This window comes from Gobius niger (genome assembly GCF_951799975.1).
Source record: "Gobius niger genome assembly, chromosome: 19".
Classification (NCBI taxonomy): Eukaryota; Metazoa; Chordata; class Actinopteri; order Gobiiformes; family Gobiidae; genus Gobius; species Gobius niger.
The window spans coordinates 20,055,140-20,073,184 of NC_136870.1; the positions used below are offsets into that span (position 1 = coordinate 20,055,140).

Below are 18,045 nucleotides of genomic sequence, written 5' to 3' on the forward strand. Positions count from 1 at the left end.
GGAAAACTGTGGAGCGAGAGTGGCTTTTTAGGGGAAACATAGTGGAACAGGAAGTGACAACCATTGGAGTTACATTTTATGGTCAATCATCACTTTGAGATTGAAAACTTCTTCTTCTTCTGTTTGTTTAATTCAATTTGCCCCTGAGGATAATGTCAACACTTAGACAAGAAAACTATGTGGACTACTCTTCAAAGGGAGTTCGTTCTGTTTAAATGGTTAGTTGTGGTCCAAACTTATTCCTAACACAGTGATTCTTCGTGAGGATGAGTTTATCAGTACCGGTACGTTGCACACATTTCACAAAGTGACCTGATAATGGTTACAACATCTACATCAAAGTTTTTTTGGTATCAGCTCTACTTTAGGGATAACAATAATAAAAAATATAGCGTGCACTGTACTTAGTGACCATATTGTTCTACAAAAATGGAGAACGCGTAAAATTGGGTAAAGAAATATTGGGTAAAAACAAAGGTTTCTTGGCCTTGTCTGTAAAATATATGTTAAATGTATGTTAATTACCAAAACCATATCATATAAAAAAAAGTAGTGTATTTTTCAGGGACTCCACAGGGCATTAAAGCATTAAAACTCATCTTTGGCAAAATCAAGGCCTTAAAAAGCATTACATTAGATTCAAACTGGCATTAAAGCAGTACCAAGTAACTTGTTTACCATAATAAATCCTTTCCTTAGTCCCTCTGGGGGTAATACAAGTGTTAATGGGATGATTGGGGGGTCTTTCATCTCCCCCTGGTGTCTCCGGCCAGAAAACCACAATTGCAACTTCGCTGCCTACGGGTCAGAGCCCCAATACACACTAATGGAATCACGAAGAAGAAGCTAACAGGCTAACGGGCAAAGCTAACGCCACTTAAACAGTATTTACAGCCAAGTTTGAGTGAAAAAAATGATCTCAATTGTGTAATTGGAAGTACAATATCCCTCTCTCCCTTTGTCTTTTCTGTCAGTGTAGTATTTACTCTCTCAAACAATTAATAAGTTAAAAAAACTGCAACTTGCTACAACACCTGCAGTTGCGCTTATGGCCTCTAGGGGCACAAGTTACTTAGTTCTGCTTTATATATCATTAAAACCTTTAGTTAGATTCAAACTGGCACTAATTCTAAATTTCTTGGAAATGTTTGACATAGCTCTACAATTTTTAGTTCATTGAAAATACCAAAATGGATGCTCTAAAACATATTCAGCTGCTGTTTTGGCTGAAAGTGACCACATATTTTTTCATACATTATTAACGCTGTAGTAAAGTTACAGCAACCTGGACCTGGGCTTGACTCCTTCTGTCCCTGGTCTCTCGCTCCACTGGTTTTTCCTGTCCATGGCCTCTCCTCCTGCTCTTCCCCTGACCCCGTTGTCGTTGTTGTTGTTGTGGGCGGGACAGCATTATCCGTCCCATCCCACTGTCTCCACTCTCCTGCAGCAGCTCATCAGTCACTTCACCCTCTACAGCCACCGGTGCACAAACCACAGACTAAACCGCTCAGCTGCAGTTTCATAAACACACACAGACAAAGGCATTATCAAGAGAAATCAGGCCGTCAATCCAGCGTCACTTTCACTCAGAGGTTGAAATTAAATGGTTAAGGTAAGGTCGGAACACTTTGCCCACTGCATTTCACATGTCAGTCAACGCCACAGGGGCAAGTGGGCAACAGCTGTGCAACACCTAGAGAGACCCATGTCCAGATCATGAGCTGGGTTTGGTCAGATCTACCTACAGCCTTAATGTGCTGTATCTCAATCAGAATAGGTTTTATTGCCATTGTCAGTGAAGGTGCAACTGTGCAACATTAACATAAACTTGTAATTAAGTTGAGTATGCAAAAATAAAACAAATATAAAAAAAATAGCTGAACTCTTGAGTATACAGAATCATGAAAAAAAGATGTGAGGTGAACAATTACAGTCCAAATATAGGCAAGGCTAGTTTATTTGTAGAGCACAATTCAAAGTCTTCACAAGAAAACAGATTTCAATTCAATCCATAAAACATCAACATCCAAAATAATTAATGACAATAAAAAGCAAGACTGCAGATAAAATACTTTCAGTGTCATGAAGCTGAAATATAGCTGTGCAAATGCAGGTAACAGGTTATTTACTGTTATTTACTTAGTATTACTAATACAGATATCATAGATATTATAGACAAACTCATATTGATACGGTTTAAATACAAAATAATATAATACAGATATAATGTCATTTAGTTTTGTAACAATCAGGTATTGACATAGTAGCACTGTCTGTATCCACAGTAGCACTAAGTACTGTGCAAGATCAGTTGAATCGACCTTTGGCCTTATATTACTGTGTAATGAGTAAATTATGTCATAAAACTCACTCATATAAACCAAATGAATGAAAGGCCATGTACCGGATCTATTTGAAAGAGGAAGCTTGTAACGTTTAACCTCTTAACCCCCGCCTGAACCCAACACATTTTCTCCAGTTGAGTTTTACCCAAATCTAAAAACTTCTCCTCTGGAGCCTACAGCCTATAGGCCAGAGAAATGCCTCATTTGAAAGCTAAGACCTACAAATTAGATTGTTTTTTTGTTTGTTGTTTTTGCGCTGTCACCACGTTTTTATCACATTTTTGTCACATCTTTGTCATGTTTTCTTCACATTGTCGTCACTCTTTAGTCATGTTTTGTCGCCCGTTTTTGTTGCTCTTTTGTCACTTTTTCATAAGTTTTAATTGTATTTTCATCGATTGTTTATTGTGTTTTCTCCGTTCCTTTTTGGTTGTATTTTCATCCTGTTTTGACGCTTTGTTCACAACGCTTTTAGATGTGGGTAAAGCCAAACTGGAGAGAATGTGCTCGGTTCAGGTGGGGGTTAAGAGGTTAAATTGTTAGTCTTTCTACCATCCCAATTCTTCACATTGATGAGTTCATTTTCTAAACTTTCACAGTAATGTAAACAGTTCCCAAAGACAATGAAATGTAAGGCACAGAGAATAAACTTATTAATCACAGCAAGGCTAGCAGACATAAACAGCTTGTTCAGGATCATTAAAAAGGCTTTATACTTATACTGCACTGCGGACAAAGGTCTTTTTTCACAAAGGTCTGCTTTTACAATTCGTGAAGGACAAAACAGATTTAATTCCACAACAAGAAAAAAATCAGATGCAAGGCCTTGAATAAAACAGTTTGTAGTAGCAATAGTAGAACAAATTGTTGTAAGGAAGTAGTTGTATCTATATTATCAGTATTAGATCTTTGAGCGCCTTCATTTATGCATTCTTCTTGACTGAAATGACTGGCTGCTGATCATTGGCTTTATCCGCTCTCTTCGCCGCCGCATCCGCCTCTGAACACAGGAGGAAGCTGTCTCAGAGGATGACTAAGCGCATCAAAGCAGTTACGCAATTAGAACGATTTAGTTGCACTTCGTCACGTTGGGGATTTTCACATAAACTCACAAAAGATGATACATTACCAAAGTCTCTTGAGATGCCGGCTCATACTGTACACTCATCGCATTTGCATAGACTAAATATATCGGATATTTGAATAGAGGTGGGCGATATTTTGGTTGCAGTGGTTCTTAGGCATCTTCAGGTGCCACACAGGCTCATTTAGACATGTTTCACGCCCAGTTTAGACATACTTTAGTCCAACTCGGAGCCTGTTTACATCCCTGCCTCTGTTAGTCAAGCACCACATTGTAAAATATGCTATATTTGGTCCAAAATGTGACTAAAACTGGCCTGAATCTCAACTAGAACAACATATGTCAAATCCTGAATATTATGTATGTTACTTAAAGCAGGACTAGGTAACTCATGCCCCTGGAGGCCAAAAGCGCCACTGCAGGTGACGTAGCATGTTTTTTTTACTCATTAATTGTCTGTAAGAGTAAATCCTATGCTGATAGAAAAGACAAAGAGAGAGAGGGATATTGTACATCCAATTACACAATGGAGATATTTTTTTTCACTCAAACTTGGCTGCAAATACTGTTTAAGTGGCGCTAGCCCGCAGTTAGCTTTGCCCGTTAGCCTGTTAGCTTCTTCTTTGTGATTAATAAATCCTTTCCGTAGTCCCTCTGGGGGTAATACAAGTGTTAATGGGATGATTGGGGGGTCTTTCCTCTCCCCCTGGTGTCTCTGGCCAGAAAACCACACTCGCAGCTTTCCCTGCTCCGACCCGGAGGCGCAATACACACTAATAGAATCACGAAGAAGAAGCTAACAGGCAAACGGGCAAAGCTAGCTGCGGGCTAGTGCCACTTAAACAATAATTACAGCAAAGTTTGAGTGAAAAAAAATATCTCCATTGTGTAATTGGATTTACAATATCCCTCTCTCCCTTTGTCTTTTCTGTCAGCGTAGTATTTACTCTCACGGACAATTAATGAGTAAAAAACTGCAACATGCTACGACACCTGCAGTGGCGCTTATGGCCTCTAGGGACATGAGCAACTAATATATATGAAAATATGTATAATGCGGTGCAAGTTGTCAAAAAAAAGATGATTTCATAACCACTTTTGACAAGCACAAACACCAACAGGCTTGTGGCCATTTCTCATAAATATTAATAGGATGATTTAGAAAATATATGCCCTGGAATAGTTTTCTGTATCGCCCACCTCTATTATCGAACAAACAATATCTGCGTCTTGGCTTTGAATGTTGCGTTACATGTGGAATGTGTCATTGTGGTCGAACAGGGCTGAACGGGGAGCTGCGGGTGAAGAAAGAGGCGCGAGCGGAAATGCCGGCCGTGTCCCGGGAGCACGTGAGCGAGGAGGACATGGAGACGTTCGCCAGAGTACAGGAGATCGCTGCACAGGTGAGTAGTCGAGCGGTAGGCGGGTAGATAGTCAGCATGGGATGATTTACGATTAACAATATTAGTATTAGTATTTGTATATATATCATGTATAGGGCTGGGTATCGTCACCATTTTCGATTTTCGATACCAATACCTGGACGATACTTTTTCCGATACATCTACTAAAATATTTGTCATATAGAACCATAAAACAATTAATTATGTTAATACATTCATTTTCCTTCCATTTAATTTCTTTTGCATTTGTATCATTTGTATGATTTTTTTTTTTTTCGCCATTTTTAATACATTTTTTAAGTTTAAAAAAAAAAAATGTTTTCCCTAAATGTCCCCCGTTTTTAAAAATTATTTTCCCAATTTTTCGAGGTGTTTTTTCCCACATTTTCTCAAAAATTCCCCAATTTTTTTCATTTCCCCCCCCAAATTTACCCTAATTTTTAAATGATGTGTTTTTTCCCAAATTTTCTCAAAAAAAATCTATTTATTCACAGTTTTTTTCCCATTCTTTTCCCAAATTTCCCAAAATTTTTAAATTATTTTTCAAATTTTTCGACATGTTTTTTCCCAGATTTCCTAAAAAATTAAAAAATGTTCCTCCAAAATTTTCCCCAATTTTTCCCATTTCTATTCAAGTTTTTGTTTTTGTTTTTGTTTTCAAAATGTACCCCACTTTTTTCTTGTGTTTCACTTTTTTATTTTCTTTAAAATTTTGATGACCAACAACATTAAAACTCGAATATAAAGATTTGTATATTTCATTTTTGTACCTGCTTTCAATACTTACATTTTTTCGATACCAGTAGTACCTAAACTTTTTTTTTTAATACCAGACTGGTCTCATTGAACGGTACCCAGCCTTAATCGTGCATATCTTTGTACCTTGTTCCACAGAGAACCGGCACTCCCAACACTGACTCCATGCGGTTTCCCTCCGTCATCGAATTTGGAAAGTACGAAATCCAGACGTGGTACTCGTCGCCTTACCCTCCCGAATACTCAAGGTAAAAAACAATCACCCACTTCACTTAACGCAATGATATATTCTGCATGTTTTAGAGACAGTGGCATAGTGGGAAAGGCAGGGGGCAGAGATGCTGTTATCTTTGTTTATAATGAGAACGGATTGGATTAGGGATAAGTCACGTACAGAGGGAGAGTGGATCCATGGTGAGAAGGATGCTGAGGTTAGAGCTGCAAGGAGCTCCTCGAGAAAGACCAAAAAGAAGATTTAAGAATGAAGAGGAAGTTGGAGAGAGAGAAGAGGCTGCAGAGAATAGGCTTAGATAAAGGTTCATTAAAGGGACTGTATCCATTGTTGAGTGAATTGTATATATTGTGGAACAAAGAGACCACTGCGCTCTGTCTGCATTGTGTTATGAGCTATTGTGCACCTTGAAGTCGGACCAATGCTAAAAACAATTACCCTGGTGGAGGCTGGGGTTCTCTGCTTCCTGAATATTATTAAATGGGCTCATGAACAGATCCCTACAAAGAGTCGGTATATAAAATAACTGAGCAATTGTTTGTGTTCTGTAAATGAAAACAATCAAGGACAGACCCTTGAGTAAAACCAGCATTTCGTTGTCATTTGAGTCCTTGATAATAATAAAAATCTGTCTCTCTTTTGTGTCTTTTTCCAGATTGCAAAAGCTTTATCTGTGTGAGTTCTGTCTGAAGTACATGAGAAGCAAAAACATCCTGCGGCGGCACACGGAGAAGTGCGGCTGGTTCCATCCGCCCGCCAACGAGATCTACCGGAAAGACGATCTCTCTGTGTTCGAGGTGAGGGTCTTCTTGGCTTTATTGCAACAATAACTGCGTCTTTTATGAGATCTCCGGTCTAGGCTGATATAAATAGTGTTTAATAAGTGCGTGATATCAGTAAACTGTAATATTAAGGTGGAGCGCAGGCCAGATTTCTACAAACTCTTGCCTTTTACTTGTCAAAATAGTTTATGGATAGTGTCTCTGTCATTACTGGGCACATCCACATGAAGCAACTCACACAAAGTTCAATGCCTTCTCTGTCAGCACAAATGTACCAAGGAGAACTACAAACTAGTGACATGATTCAGCTACACAAGACTTCACAAGAAATCAAAAATTGGATTGATGGAGATTTTGTTGATAGTGTTTGGAAAGTCCTGCCACTGTCTTTGTGCAGCAATGGTTAATTCTAGAAAAGGTTATACACAATTTAGACATAGTTTAGGCCTGTAGGGCTGGGTACCACTGCATCGATACCGGTACTTTAACGATACTTGGTCTTCAATACCGATACTTGAGCGATACTTTTCCGATACCTATACTAAATTATTTGTCATATAGAACCATAAAACCGATTGATCATGTTAATTTAATCCTTTTCCTTCCATTTCATTTCTTTTGCATTTGTGTGATTTGTTCGAGGTGAAACAACAAAGAAACTTCCTTTTACTACAAAAGGGCAGAAAAAAAACACTTTCCAAGTTTTTCAGGTCCCCCCCCACTTTCTCCAAAAAATTTTCCTAAATTCATGAGGTTTTTGCCCAATTTTCCCAAAATGTTAGTTTTTTTGTCCCAAATGTTTTTATTTTTTTTATTTTTTATTCCACTCTTTTCCTCAATTTTCCCCCTCTTTTTAATTTATTTTAATTTTAAATTCTAAGTGTTTTTTCCTTTTTTTAAGTTCAATTTTTCCCCAATTTTTCCCAGGTTTTTTTTCTTCAATTTTTCCATTTTTTCCAAAATCAACCACAATTTTCTCCACTTTTTTTTTCTTTTTAAATTTTGATGACCAATAGCATCAAAACTTGAATATTCAGATTTTATATTGCATTTCGATACCAGTCGTACCTCAACCTTTTTCTTTCGATACCAAACTGGTGTTGTTTAACGGTACCCAGCCTTACTCTGGAGGGACATTTGTGGATTTGTGGATAGATCTAGGACTTGGTTTGTCTGAAAACATACATAACCCTAACCATAACCATATCCTGTCCCTAGTCCAAATTTGTGTCATGAAATTTCAAGTTTTCACAGCAGATCATCTCTCCTGAACCGACTCTCGAGCATTAGCCTTTGTCTAGTCCTGGTTTAGTCCATGTTTGGCTCTGGTGTCGCCCTAGCTTGTAGTCCTGGATTAGCCCATGTCTAGTTCTTGTTTATTCCCGCTTTCACATTGGTTTCTTCTACTTGGCTTTGTTCTGGTTTAATACTGATTTAGTCACTCTGTAGTCCATATACTTATTTTTATCCCAATAAAGGCAGTAATCGGACAGACACATACAGTATGACTTCAGCTTTTAGCCACTGCTTATTTGTATTTCCAAATTAGACATAAAAAAAGGTCAGCCGCTGCCAAAAAACATTCATCATTCGTCGTTTTGCACACAGAATAGTTCACGCGTGGCCATTTTATAGTGCTCCCTTGTGTCTCCCAGATCAGTTCTTGAAACGCTGTCTTTGTGTTCTCTCTTTAGGTCGATGGAAACGTCAGTAAACTCTTCTGCCAAAACCTCTGCCTTTTGGCCAAACTTTTCCTGGACCACAAAACCCTGTATTACGACGTGGAGCCGTTTCTGTTTTATATCCTCACTCAGAACGACGAGAAGGGCTGTCATCTGGTGGGATACTTCTCCAAGGTACGGATTACGCCGAGGGTCACGGAGGGCACGGGCCTGTGATGGAAACACATTATGACAAGACAATTTTTTAATGTGAAAGGGTTTCAGGGAAAAATGTGATATCTTATTACTGTCCTGGGAATTGCAGTCATGTTGGTTGAAATTTTGTTTAAACTCAGACTCATAAAGAAGCATGTAATTTTCATAATTCCAATCAATTTTCTGTAAAAGGTTTCCTTTTCCGTGAGGTTTATTTACATTTTAATGCAATCACAGTTCAAGTAAACACTACACTGCGTTCATTTTGGATTATACTGTTGCCTGGAAAAAACAAAACATACTCCTAATGATCAGCTCCTAGACATAGATAATAAAGGTTTTGCAGAGGGCAATCAAAGAATGGATTTAGATGAGGAACTATCCTATTTAAATCTCATATTTGGCTGCCTTTACTCAACATCGCCATGGAGACGAGCTAAAGACGTCCCACTCCCACTTAAGCAGAAGTGGGCAAACTATGGCCAGAGGGCAAAAATGTGGCCCGTCTAGCCCTTCCATCCGGCCCGCAAAAATGCTTTTGTTAGAAATGGTCAATGACACCAGTATTTTCACTGACATAAAGAAAGAAAATGGCAAAACTGATGCTATTTTGTTGTTTTTTGTACTATTTCGGACCTGTTTGAAATGCGTTAAACAGACCGGCCTCATGGCAAGTTCAAGAACCTATTGTGGCCCTTGTATCAAAAAGTTTGCCCATAACTGCAGTAAAGTCAATCAGGTGTCAGCAAAGTATTTTTGAACTATAGAAAATATATATAAAAATAATAAATGTGCGGCTTTAAAGGAATAGGCCACCGTTCTTCCTTACTGAGATATGTTCTTACCTGAGCTTAGACGAGTTGATACGTACCTGTCTGGTCTTTGTGCCCGTGGAAGAGCGTGGTAGCTTCTAACTTCACCCCTGTTTGGAGCTATTGGAATACGTTGGGAGAGGCCAAATGCTCACAACATCTTTGGTCGTTTTGCATGACTGAACAGACAGGTACATATCAACTCCTCTAAGCTCAGGTAAGAACATATTTCAGTATGTGGCCTGTTCCTTTAAGTTGTGATTTCACACTATTTCAAAGATTTTTGTGTTTTATTTTCATTTACCACATGAACAACACAAACTGACAGGACAAACCGATTTATACACACTTTTTAAAAACTACTTTACTTTAACACTTAATTCATCATGAACGATTCATTAATTAGCCTCTTACCCAAATTTAAAAGCCTCTTGAAAAACGCATCAAAATTGTCAACAAAAAGGAATGAAATAACAAAACCATACAAATATGCAACAAAAAAGTGACGACAGCATGAGGAAAAATCTTAGATCAGTTTTGTAGGTCTTAGCTTTCAAATGAGGCGCTACACAGGCTGTAAAGTGAGCAACCAACACTTAATAACTACTTAACTATGATTAAGTGAAGTATGTGAAGAACTATTCATTATGAGTCAGGCATTAAATGTAGTAGTGACGCTGTTATTAAGTCACACTTAAAGGGGCTAGATGCAAGTTTGTCATTTTATACTCACTACTGCCACCTCAGGTCTTACGTGTAACTGCAGCTTCTATATTAAGCTTGTGCATGACGGCACTTCGGGCCCGAATTAACACGTTTTTTTGACTGTGCAGGATTTTAGAGGCAGTTGTGGTGAACAGGTCTGAGCTCATTCTACACATTAGGACATGGCTGGAACATGTAGGGGGAGGAAAATACTTAGTTTTAACATTTTTAAACACTATATAGTCCCTTTAACTAATGAGTTGTTCATGATTAATGAAGTGGCATTCATTAATCACCTTATTTATTAAGGCTAAATAAGGTGTAGTTATAATACATTGTTACCTATATTACTTATAAGAATATGAATAAGAATCATTGGTCGTTGAGTTGGGGAGAAACTGATAAACTGATGTAAACATTTCAAAAAGCACCACTAAAAACTGCACATATAGAACTCGATGCTTCATGCCCTTCACTGAACATGTTACATAATAGTGAAAAACACCTTGCCCAAGGACACAACGACAGTATGCACCAGGATTTGAACCCCTGACCTTGGGATCTGTGGACAAATCGACTTTAGTCCCCGTCTTTAAGCGTTACCTACATTTTTACTGTGGTCATTCATTATGGTATCCAGCGGTCCGTGCACACACCTCTGAGCGTCTGTCTGGCAGGTGCCGGAGAATCGCCCGGTTCAGCAGCAGCAGCAGCAGCAGCATCGCTCTGACCCTCCGCTGTGTTTCTGTTTCCCGCAGGAGAAGCTTTGCCAGCAGAAGTACAACGTGTCCTGCATCATGATCCTGCCTCAGCACCAACGTCGCGGATTCGGACGCTTCCTCATTGATTTCAGTGAGTCCCCTAATGTGCCTTTTTCCACCGCTTTGTCCCTCTGCGCGAGCGATTCCAGATGAAAGCCGCTATTCAGCCCAGATATGGATTTATAATTGTGTTTTTGTGGGCCATGACAAAAGGTTTAAATGATTCGAAAATAGCATTGCTTTATATACCGTGAAAGCCATCAGCATTAGTCTGCTGGAATCAGACACTTCTGAGTGAGTCTATTGATACATTTTTGCAATTTAAGTTTACATTTGCATGAATAGTGGACATACTATTCAGAATTGTGGCTTATACGCAGTTTTTAGTTTCCTCAGCATTGATATCTTGTGTTTTATAATCTGATATAATGTCTATGTTTTGTAAAGACAGTAAGGAGTGAGAGATTAGGCTAGTCAGGATTTAAAATTAGCCTAGTGCTCCCTCTGCTGACAACCGTGAGAATGACATGTGGTAAAACAATAGCTACAAGCGTTCACTTTTAGCTATAAACACCATTTAATTTTCATTTCATTTTTGACGCAGTTCATAGACACAATACAGTCAATATGTTCATGAACAAGAAATCAAATCTAGTGATCTCTTGCCATTAACCTCTTAACCCCCACCTGAATACAAATAAAGTAAATTTAGATGGCCTAGCCTATATGTGTACGTGGATCTCTGTGGTCACAATAATAAAAAATGAAAAAAGATTTGAAAAAGAAATAGAAAATAGACTTTATGCTAATATTGTAACGAGCTCCACGGCGACGACAAAAACACTTTATATCATCAACTTTCCAGCAGTTTCCTTCGTTGCTTTACGCCAACTATCAATTTTGTTTGGTAGCCGAAAGAAATTCCATTACCCATAATGCAACGGGCGACCTGAGATGGGCATTTGGCTTATTGATGAAGGAACATTATAATATTGTTAAAAAAGTAGAAGCCGTTGTTCTAATCACTGTATAACTGGGGCACAGCTTCATTCACATAACAGAAGAATCTTAAGGAGCTGTTTTCATCTTTTAGATAAGCTTTGACCGTATCTAGTTTTTCCTTCAAGACTTACGAGAATAATAGAAGAAGAAATAGAAGTACCTAAAAGTCTCGATTCCCAGGTGAATCACTCAAATCAAAATACTGTATCAACTCTTTTGTTTTTTCCTCTGTGGATGCGTTGTTTTCATTCGGACGTCTCCATTATTCCGAAGTGTCTCGGTAACAGCAGCGCTGGAGGAGAGGGAGGGGAGTTCGGTAATGGAGAGTTTGATTTCCTCTTCAGTTCGGGGGCCGCTGAGATGGGTGGAGATATTGAGAGTGGCTGATAACAAAGATGGGGATTAGGCCGATTGAACACAGCTGAGCACTGAGCTCCTTCAAGGCTTTATTGGAAAATGTGGCTTTGTAGCTCGGGAAGTTGTTTGGCTTAAGATTTTCTGTTTTATTGGATTGTGAAAAGAAGCAGTGTTTGTCTTAGGTAAAGAAAGAGAGAGCGGTACTACTGTATTAAAATTCTGCTCGACATCGGGGATGAAAACTGTTACGTTGTGGAAGAAGTACAGAAAAAAAGTTGTGTTTCGGAAAGTACTACATTTTTATTATTCATTTTTTCTTTTTAACTAAAATGTTGTGTCTATTCGATGAATGGCCTGTGTAGTCCATTACTAATCCCTGTTACTAAACTGGTTTTCATGTCGCTCTGCTTCATGGACCTTCTATTAAAGCAGCAGACTTTGTATAATAACTACAAAGTGTTTAATTGCCCTCTGTTCATTATCGTTGAGCTCATGAGTTGGTGGAAATATCTGAAGTGGATTTAGTCATAGGGTTGGTCTCATTCTAGAAACCAAATTAGTCAACACAATTACTACTACTGCCATTATTTTTCATGAATGTTTAGGTCAGGGGTGTCAACCTCTTTTGGGTCGTGGGCCGCAAATAATAGAGAACATTTTTCCAATAAATGAATTAAAATAAGCTGTGATTTGGTCAAAGCCCCAACTTAACTGTAGCTTCATTAATAACAACAGCTTACACTTGTATTGCACTTTACAAGCCTGTGTCACAAGTTCCTCAAAGTACTACATAGTCATTATTGATTCACTCCACACTCGGTGGTGGTGAGCTGTTATTGAAGCCACAGCCACCCTGGGGCAGACTGTCCATTTACCACATGGCTATATAATGCGTTGTTCATATCCAGAGCTCTTATTATGTCAGTGCCCTCTGCTGGACACGTGTGGAACTCTTTCCTTTTTTTTAAATTTAATGTCCCCTAGTGGCTATGATGAGCATTCTGGTTATTCTTTTAAAATTCTCCGCACAGGAATGGGCTGGATACTGCCACATACTCTGGATACTCTGAACAACAACAACAACAACAACAACAACAACTGTAAAACATAGAACATTTTAAAACATTGATGACATCTGAATGTTTGTTCTGTGACTTGCACAGTAGAATAGAGATTTTGGTGTAAGGGCAGGTCATACAGTTTCCACAGGGAGTGGCATTAAAATTAAATTCTGGTACATCAGCAAGCGGTGCAGGGGGACAGATCAAAATTTGTAGATTTGACTCGTCAACGCCTGTTTCCACATCTGTAAGTCCCGCCCACTAAAGACACAAACCAATAGGAAACATCCCGCGTCTCAGCTCTCAGTCATCCAGGATCCTTTGCTCAGGCCTTGAAGTCCAGGATGTTCTGTGTGAAGTTTTTCACTGCGAATTTCACTCTCAGAATATCTACTGCTGCATTTAAGGGCTTGATTCTTTAAATATTGAATATATTAAGGATGAATTTTCCATTTGAATTTTTTTCTACAGCTAATTTTACACTCTACTATTGAATTGGATATGTTGAAAAATAATACAGTGAATATTTCATTTTCAAGCAAGAAAGAGCAACCAAAACGTGCAGGAAAAGCAACGATAACACAATTAAAAAGCGACTAAAAAGTGGCAAAAAAACAAGGAAGAGAAGCGATGAAGAAAAGACAAAAAGATAACTCACAAACATGACTCATCTGTGTCCTCAGGTTAACACGTTCCAATCAAATATTTCTTTAGTGATCACACTTGAATGCACATTGGCATCATTACTTAGACATGTACTTCATTAATTTCTCATATGTTGACCGCACGCTCTGTTTAATTACATGAATAACGAGCTTTACGCGGCGTTCGTCTGAAGCCGAGCGAGAGGACGGCCTCCGCTGTGAGAAACCCACCCTTTCAGATCATTATTCAAAGCCTGCGTCGCGGCTCCTTTTTGTCGCCTCTTTATTAATGCTAATACACTTGTAAAACGACAAAATGAATTATGACTTTTCCCCAATTAATTTATTTGAATATTCGGCGGTAAGTGTTTGCTGTCGCCTCGCCGCGGCTAAGTGAATACCGCGGTGATTACGGTAACATTAGCCGCGCCGTGTTTGGTGATTAGATTTGCTTGTTTGGGCGCGTCGTCGTTTGCGGGCGCACATTAAAAAACATTAATTAATTTCACACGGGCTGGTAATGGATGACCCTTGACAAGGCGGCTTATAAAACGAATTACAGTCTGTTATTGTCATCTCCGCTAAGTGCAGGGTCTAGTGAGGATTGACGTCTTTTTTTGTGTGAATACTGTCTCTACTGTATTACTTCATTATGTTGCAGTCAGATGCTAAAATTAAAGATCTATTTGTTTTCTATTGGGGAAAAATCTGCACTGAATACCCTACGATCAAGCATCAGAAATAGAAATTTAAAAGGTTTGGAAAAATTTCCCACAGTAGCTGAAAAAACGATTTATTTTAGTACTTGCATTGAAATAAAATATGTTTTGTTCTGTTAGTTCATTGTATAAGCAGAGGTTTGTGAAAAATAATGTATAGGGCACTGAATTTGATGTATTTTTTGTGTGATGTTTTACCAAAATATATATATATCTATATATATCTGAAGACACATTAACCTCTTAACCCCCACCTAAACCAAGCACATTTTCTTCTGTTTGGCTTTGCCCAAATCTAAAAACTTCTGGAAAAACAGTGTCAAAATGAAGATGAAAACGAGGATGAAAACACAACAAAAAAGCAATGAAAAAAAAAAAGCCATGAAAAGCAACAGAAAATGACAAAAACGTGACAAAAACGTGGTGAAAACACAATAAAAAGTGATGGGAAAAAGCAATATATACAGTAAACATGATAAGACGCAACAAAAGAGACGTTGACAAACTCTTCAAAAATGTGACGACAACCCAGCGACAACGTGACAAAAAAAAGTTCGGATCACTTTTATTTGGTCTTAGCTTTCAAATGAGGCATTAGTTAAGGTTAAGTTATTGAAAGCCATAGGGAAATTAATTCTCTGAAACATTAGCCTGGGGTTTCTAGAATAACTTGTTAATAATAATATTTATGTGCCCTGAAAAGTGACCTTTCAACTTGTGAAACATGCCTATAAACTCATCCCTGTGAAGTAATGAGATGCCACAAATATATTATGAAAGCTAGGGAAGAGTTTGGACCATGACATTTTAATTTAGTGGCTTCCTCTTTCATTGTTTGTAATAAAAACAAACAAAAACTGGAATAGGACCTTTTAAAATGCTAGTTTTGGATTCTTTTGCACAATATATCACTAGAAATTTTTATTGCATTTTACAGTGGGGGGTTCTGAGTTGTTGGTCTGGTAATTTTGGGGCTAGAAACGTTTTGGAACTGCTCTACATAAGCCTGATTGTAGATTTAGTTACATAAAGAATAAATGTCAAATTAAGGGTATCAAATGGCAACATTCAGAAAGTATAAACATACCAGTCGCCCTCTCAACAGCTCAAAGCTCCCACCACTCGATGTCATGAGGTGGTTCCCTTCTTCCTTATAGACTGTTTCCCTTTCAGTTTTCAGATTGCCTTCTCTGCAAAGCAATTGGTTTTAGTCTACACTACTGCAGTCCTTGTGTCCTTTCTTGGCAACTGCTGAGAAATTAGGGCCGACTTCATTTACCCTTCTGTGTTGTGTGTCTGCAGTAAGCACATGTTAGATAAAGCCGTAATTATGTTTTAACTGAACATGTCTTGCCTTTTGTCTAGGCTACCTGCTCACCCGGCGGGAAGGGCAAGCCGGTTCCCCCGAGAAGCCGCTGTCAGACCTGGGCCGCCTGTCCTACCTGTCGTATTGGAAAAGCGTGGTGCTGGAGTTTCTCTATAAACACCGGGAGAGGCACATCAGCGTCAGAGGCATCAGCCGCGCCACCGGGATGTGTCCGCACGACGTCGCCTCCACTCTGCTCCAGCTGGGCATGATCGACCGGCGGGACGGCAGGTCAGTACTCGGCTGGACCCGGGGTTTGGCCTGGTTTAGGGGCGGGTTCATGCTTGACGGTGTTTCCCGTGGAAGTCTGGAGAGGTTGAAAAGCACATGAGCTTCACACCTGGGACATAAAGCAGTCTCTGAAAATGACACTGGAGAATAAAAACATACACACATCCTTTTAAGAGTTGCATAGACAGATACAAAAAGATAAATGATATTAGAATGTTATGCTTGTACTGCTAATAAAGTTGAAACAATACTTAAAAGGAGGGTGGCAGCAGGTGATAGTAGGTTAAGGAGGAAAGGTGAAGCAGAGTGTGTATGCCTTTGTTTTCCTCATGTAAATCTGTATAAATCTTTCATATACTGCTTATTTTGTTTCATTTTGAACTTTTTGGGGTACTTGGAGTATCCGGAGGAAAACTACGCCGGTTAAATGAAATATTGATTTTGTTGACTTTTTCACAATTTGTTCTTGGTCGATTATTCAATTCAGCAGATGGCTTGGGTTGCCTGAACCTAAGACTAAAAACAACATATACAATAAGTCTTTACTCTTTTTACCAAAATCTGAACCCTTTTAAATTATTTTTTGTTGTCAGTTGTTAAAGCTTAGAGGTTGATTTCTGGTGGTTCTGAGATTAGCGTATGTCCATAAACTTGTACGTGTGTTCATGCACCTTAAAGGGATATTTCAGGATTTTTGACATAGGGCGTCATTTCCTAGTTATCCAGAGTGTTATTGATTTAGTGGTGCTAGGCTAGTGCTAGGCTAGCGCATGTCTATGGTAACTAGTAGCCTGCACTAAAACGGTCTGACCCAAGCACAGTCCACCTGAGGCAAATCACTTATAACACCAGACTACCCATATAAATGTCTGTGTTGACTGAATACTTTTTAAAATATAACCATTTTGCATTTAAAAGAACTTATAGTTGATCAGCTTTCTGGTTGTAAGCTACACAGCGGTGGAGTGATCTACTAGGTTACCGGATCTACAGTAGTTTGTTTACCTACCTATTACTACATGTGGAATTCACAACGGAGCTTTTTACAAATCAGATATGGCAGCGTTTGGAGGACGACGCAATGATTTTGAAGAGGTTTTTAATGCAGGCTACTAGTTACCATAGACATGCACTAGCCTAGCACTAGTCTAGCACCACTAAACTCTTCAAATATAAGGACTGCATGAATAAAAAATAAAATAAAAAATCTCTCTGGATAACTAGGAAATTATGCCCGATGTCAAAAACCCTGAAATATCCCTTTAAGGCATCTAAAGATGAGTCTGGACGGCTTCTTCTTTTATTTACAAAGGCTATAGCTTCATCCTCAGCTGCTTCAGGAGCTAACAGTATTATCCCAGGTTAGTTTGGTCCTCGGTTTCGTCCACGTTCCTGCCGGAGCTCATAATGATTGACACGTGGGACGGCAGGTCAGCGCGCCTCTCCTTCAGAGCGCCTGTGTGTGTGACTTATCCAGGACAGAGAGTATTTTTAACTGCGTATCCATTAATGTGGCGCGATATTGACAGAAGTAAGTCAGGTTAAACACCCCCAAGGACACAATGTGAGTGTGATACACCTGCCGTCCCACCTGCTGTCATTACAAGTATGAGGGTAGTAGTGTTACTGCCACGACTGCTGCCTCTGGTACTAATAGAAGACCTAATTTAATACTACCATTACTGCAGATGAGGATTGAATTCATTGTGCTGAATTCAAACCTCATCTGGGTAGATTTTGCCATCCTTCCTCTGTTTCACCTCTTAACCCCCAACTGGTCCGAGCACATTTTCTCCAGTTTGGCTTTACCCAAAAGGTTTGTTTAAAAAATGGGGAAATAGCAACGAAAAATGTGACAAAAATGTGGCAAAAATGTGACGAAAACATGACAAAAAGGCAACGAAAGAG

The 18,045-nt window shown here is 38.9% G+C and overlaps 1 protein-coding gene across 6 annotated transcripts in view; it reads left to right on the top strand.

Annotated features, from left to right (window-relative positions):
- Nucleotides 1–18,045, top strand: part of kat6b (K(lysine) acetyltransferase 6B) — a 63,631-nt gene that overhangs the window by 34,246 nt on the left and 11,340 nt on the right. For all 6 annotated transcript variants that reach the window (XM_079577062.1, XM_079577065.1, XM_079577060.1 and 3 more), the window contains exons 8-13: nucleotides 4,711–4,832; nucleotides 5,727–5,836; nucleotides 6,476–6,617; nucleotides 8,297–8,458; nucleotides 10,755–10,848; nucleotides 15,906–16,137. In XM_079577062.1, coding sequence (XP_079433188.1) covers nucleotides 4,711–4,832; nucleotides 5,727–5,836; nucleotides 6,476–6,617; nucleotides 8,297–8,458; nucleotides 10,755–10,848; nucleotides 15,906–16,137 — 862 coding nt within the window. The remainder of the gene's footprint in view (nucleotides 1–4,710; nucleotides 4,833–5,726; nucleotides 5,837–6,475; nucleotides 6,618–8,296; nucleotides 8,459–10,754; nucleotides 10,849–15,905; nucleotides 16,138–18,045) is intronic.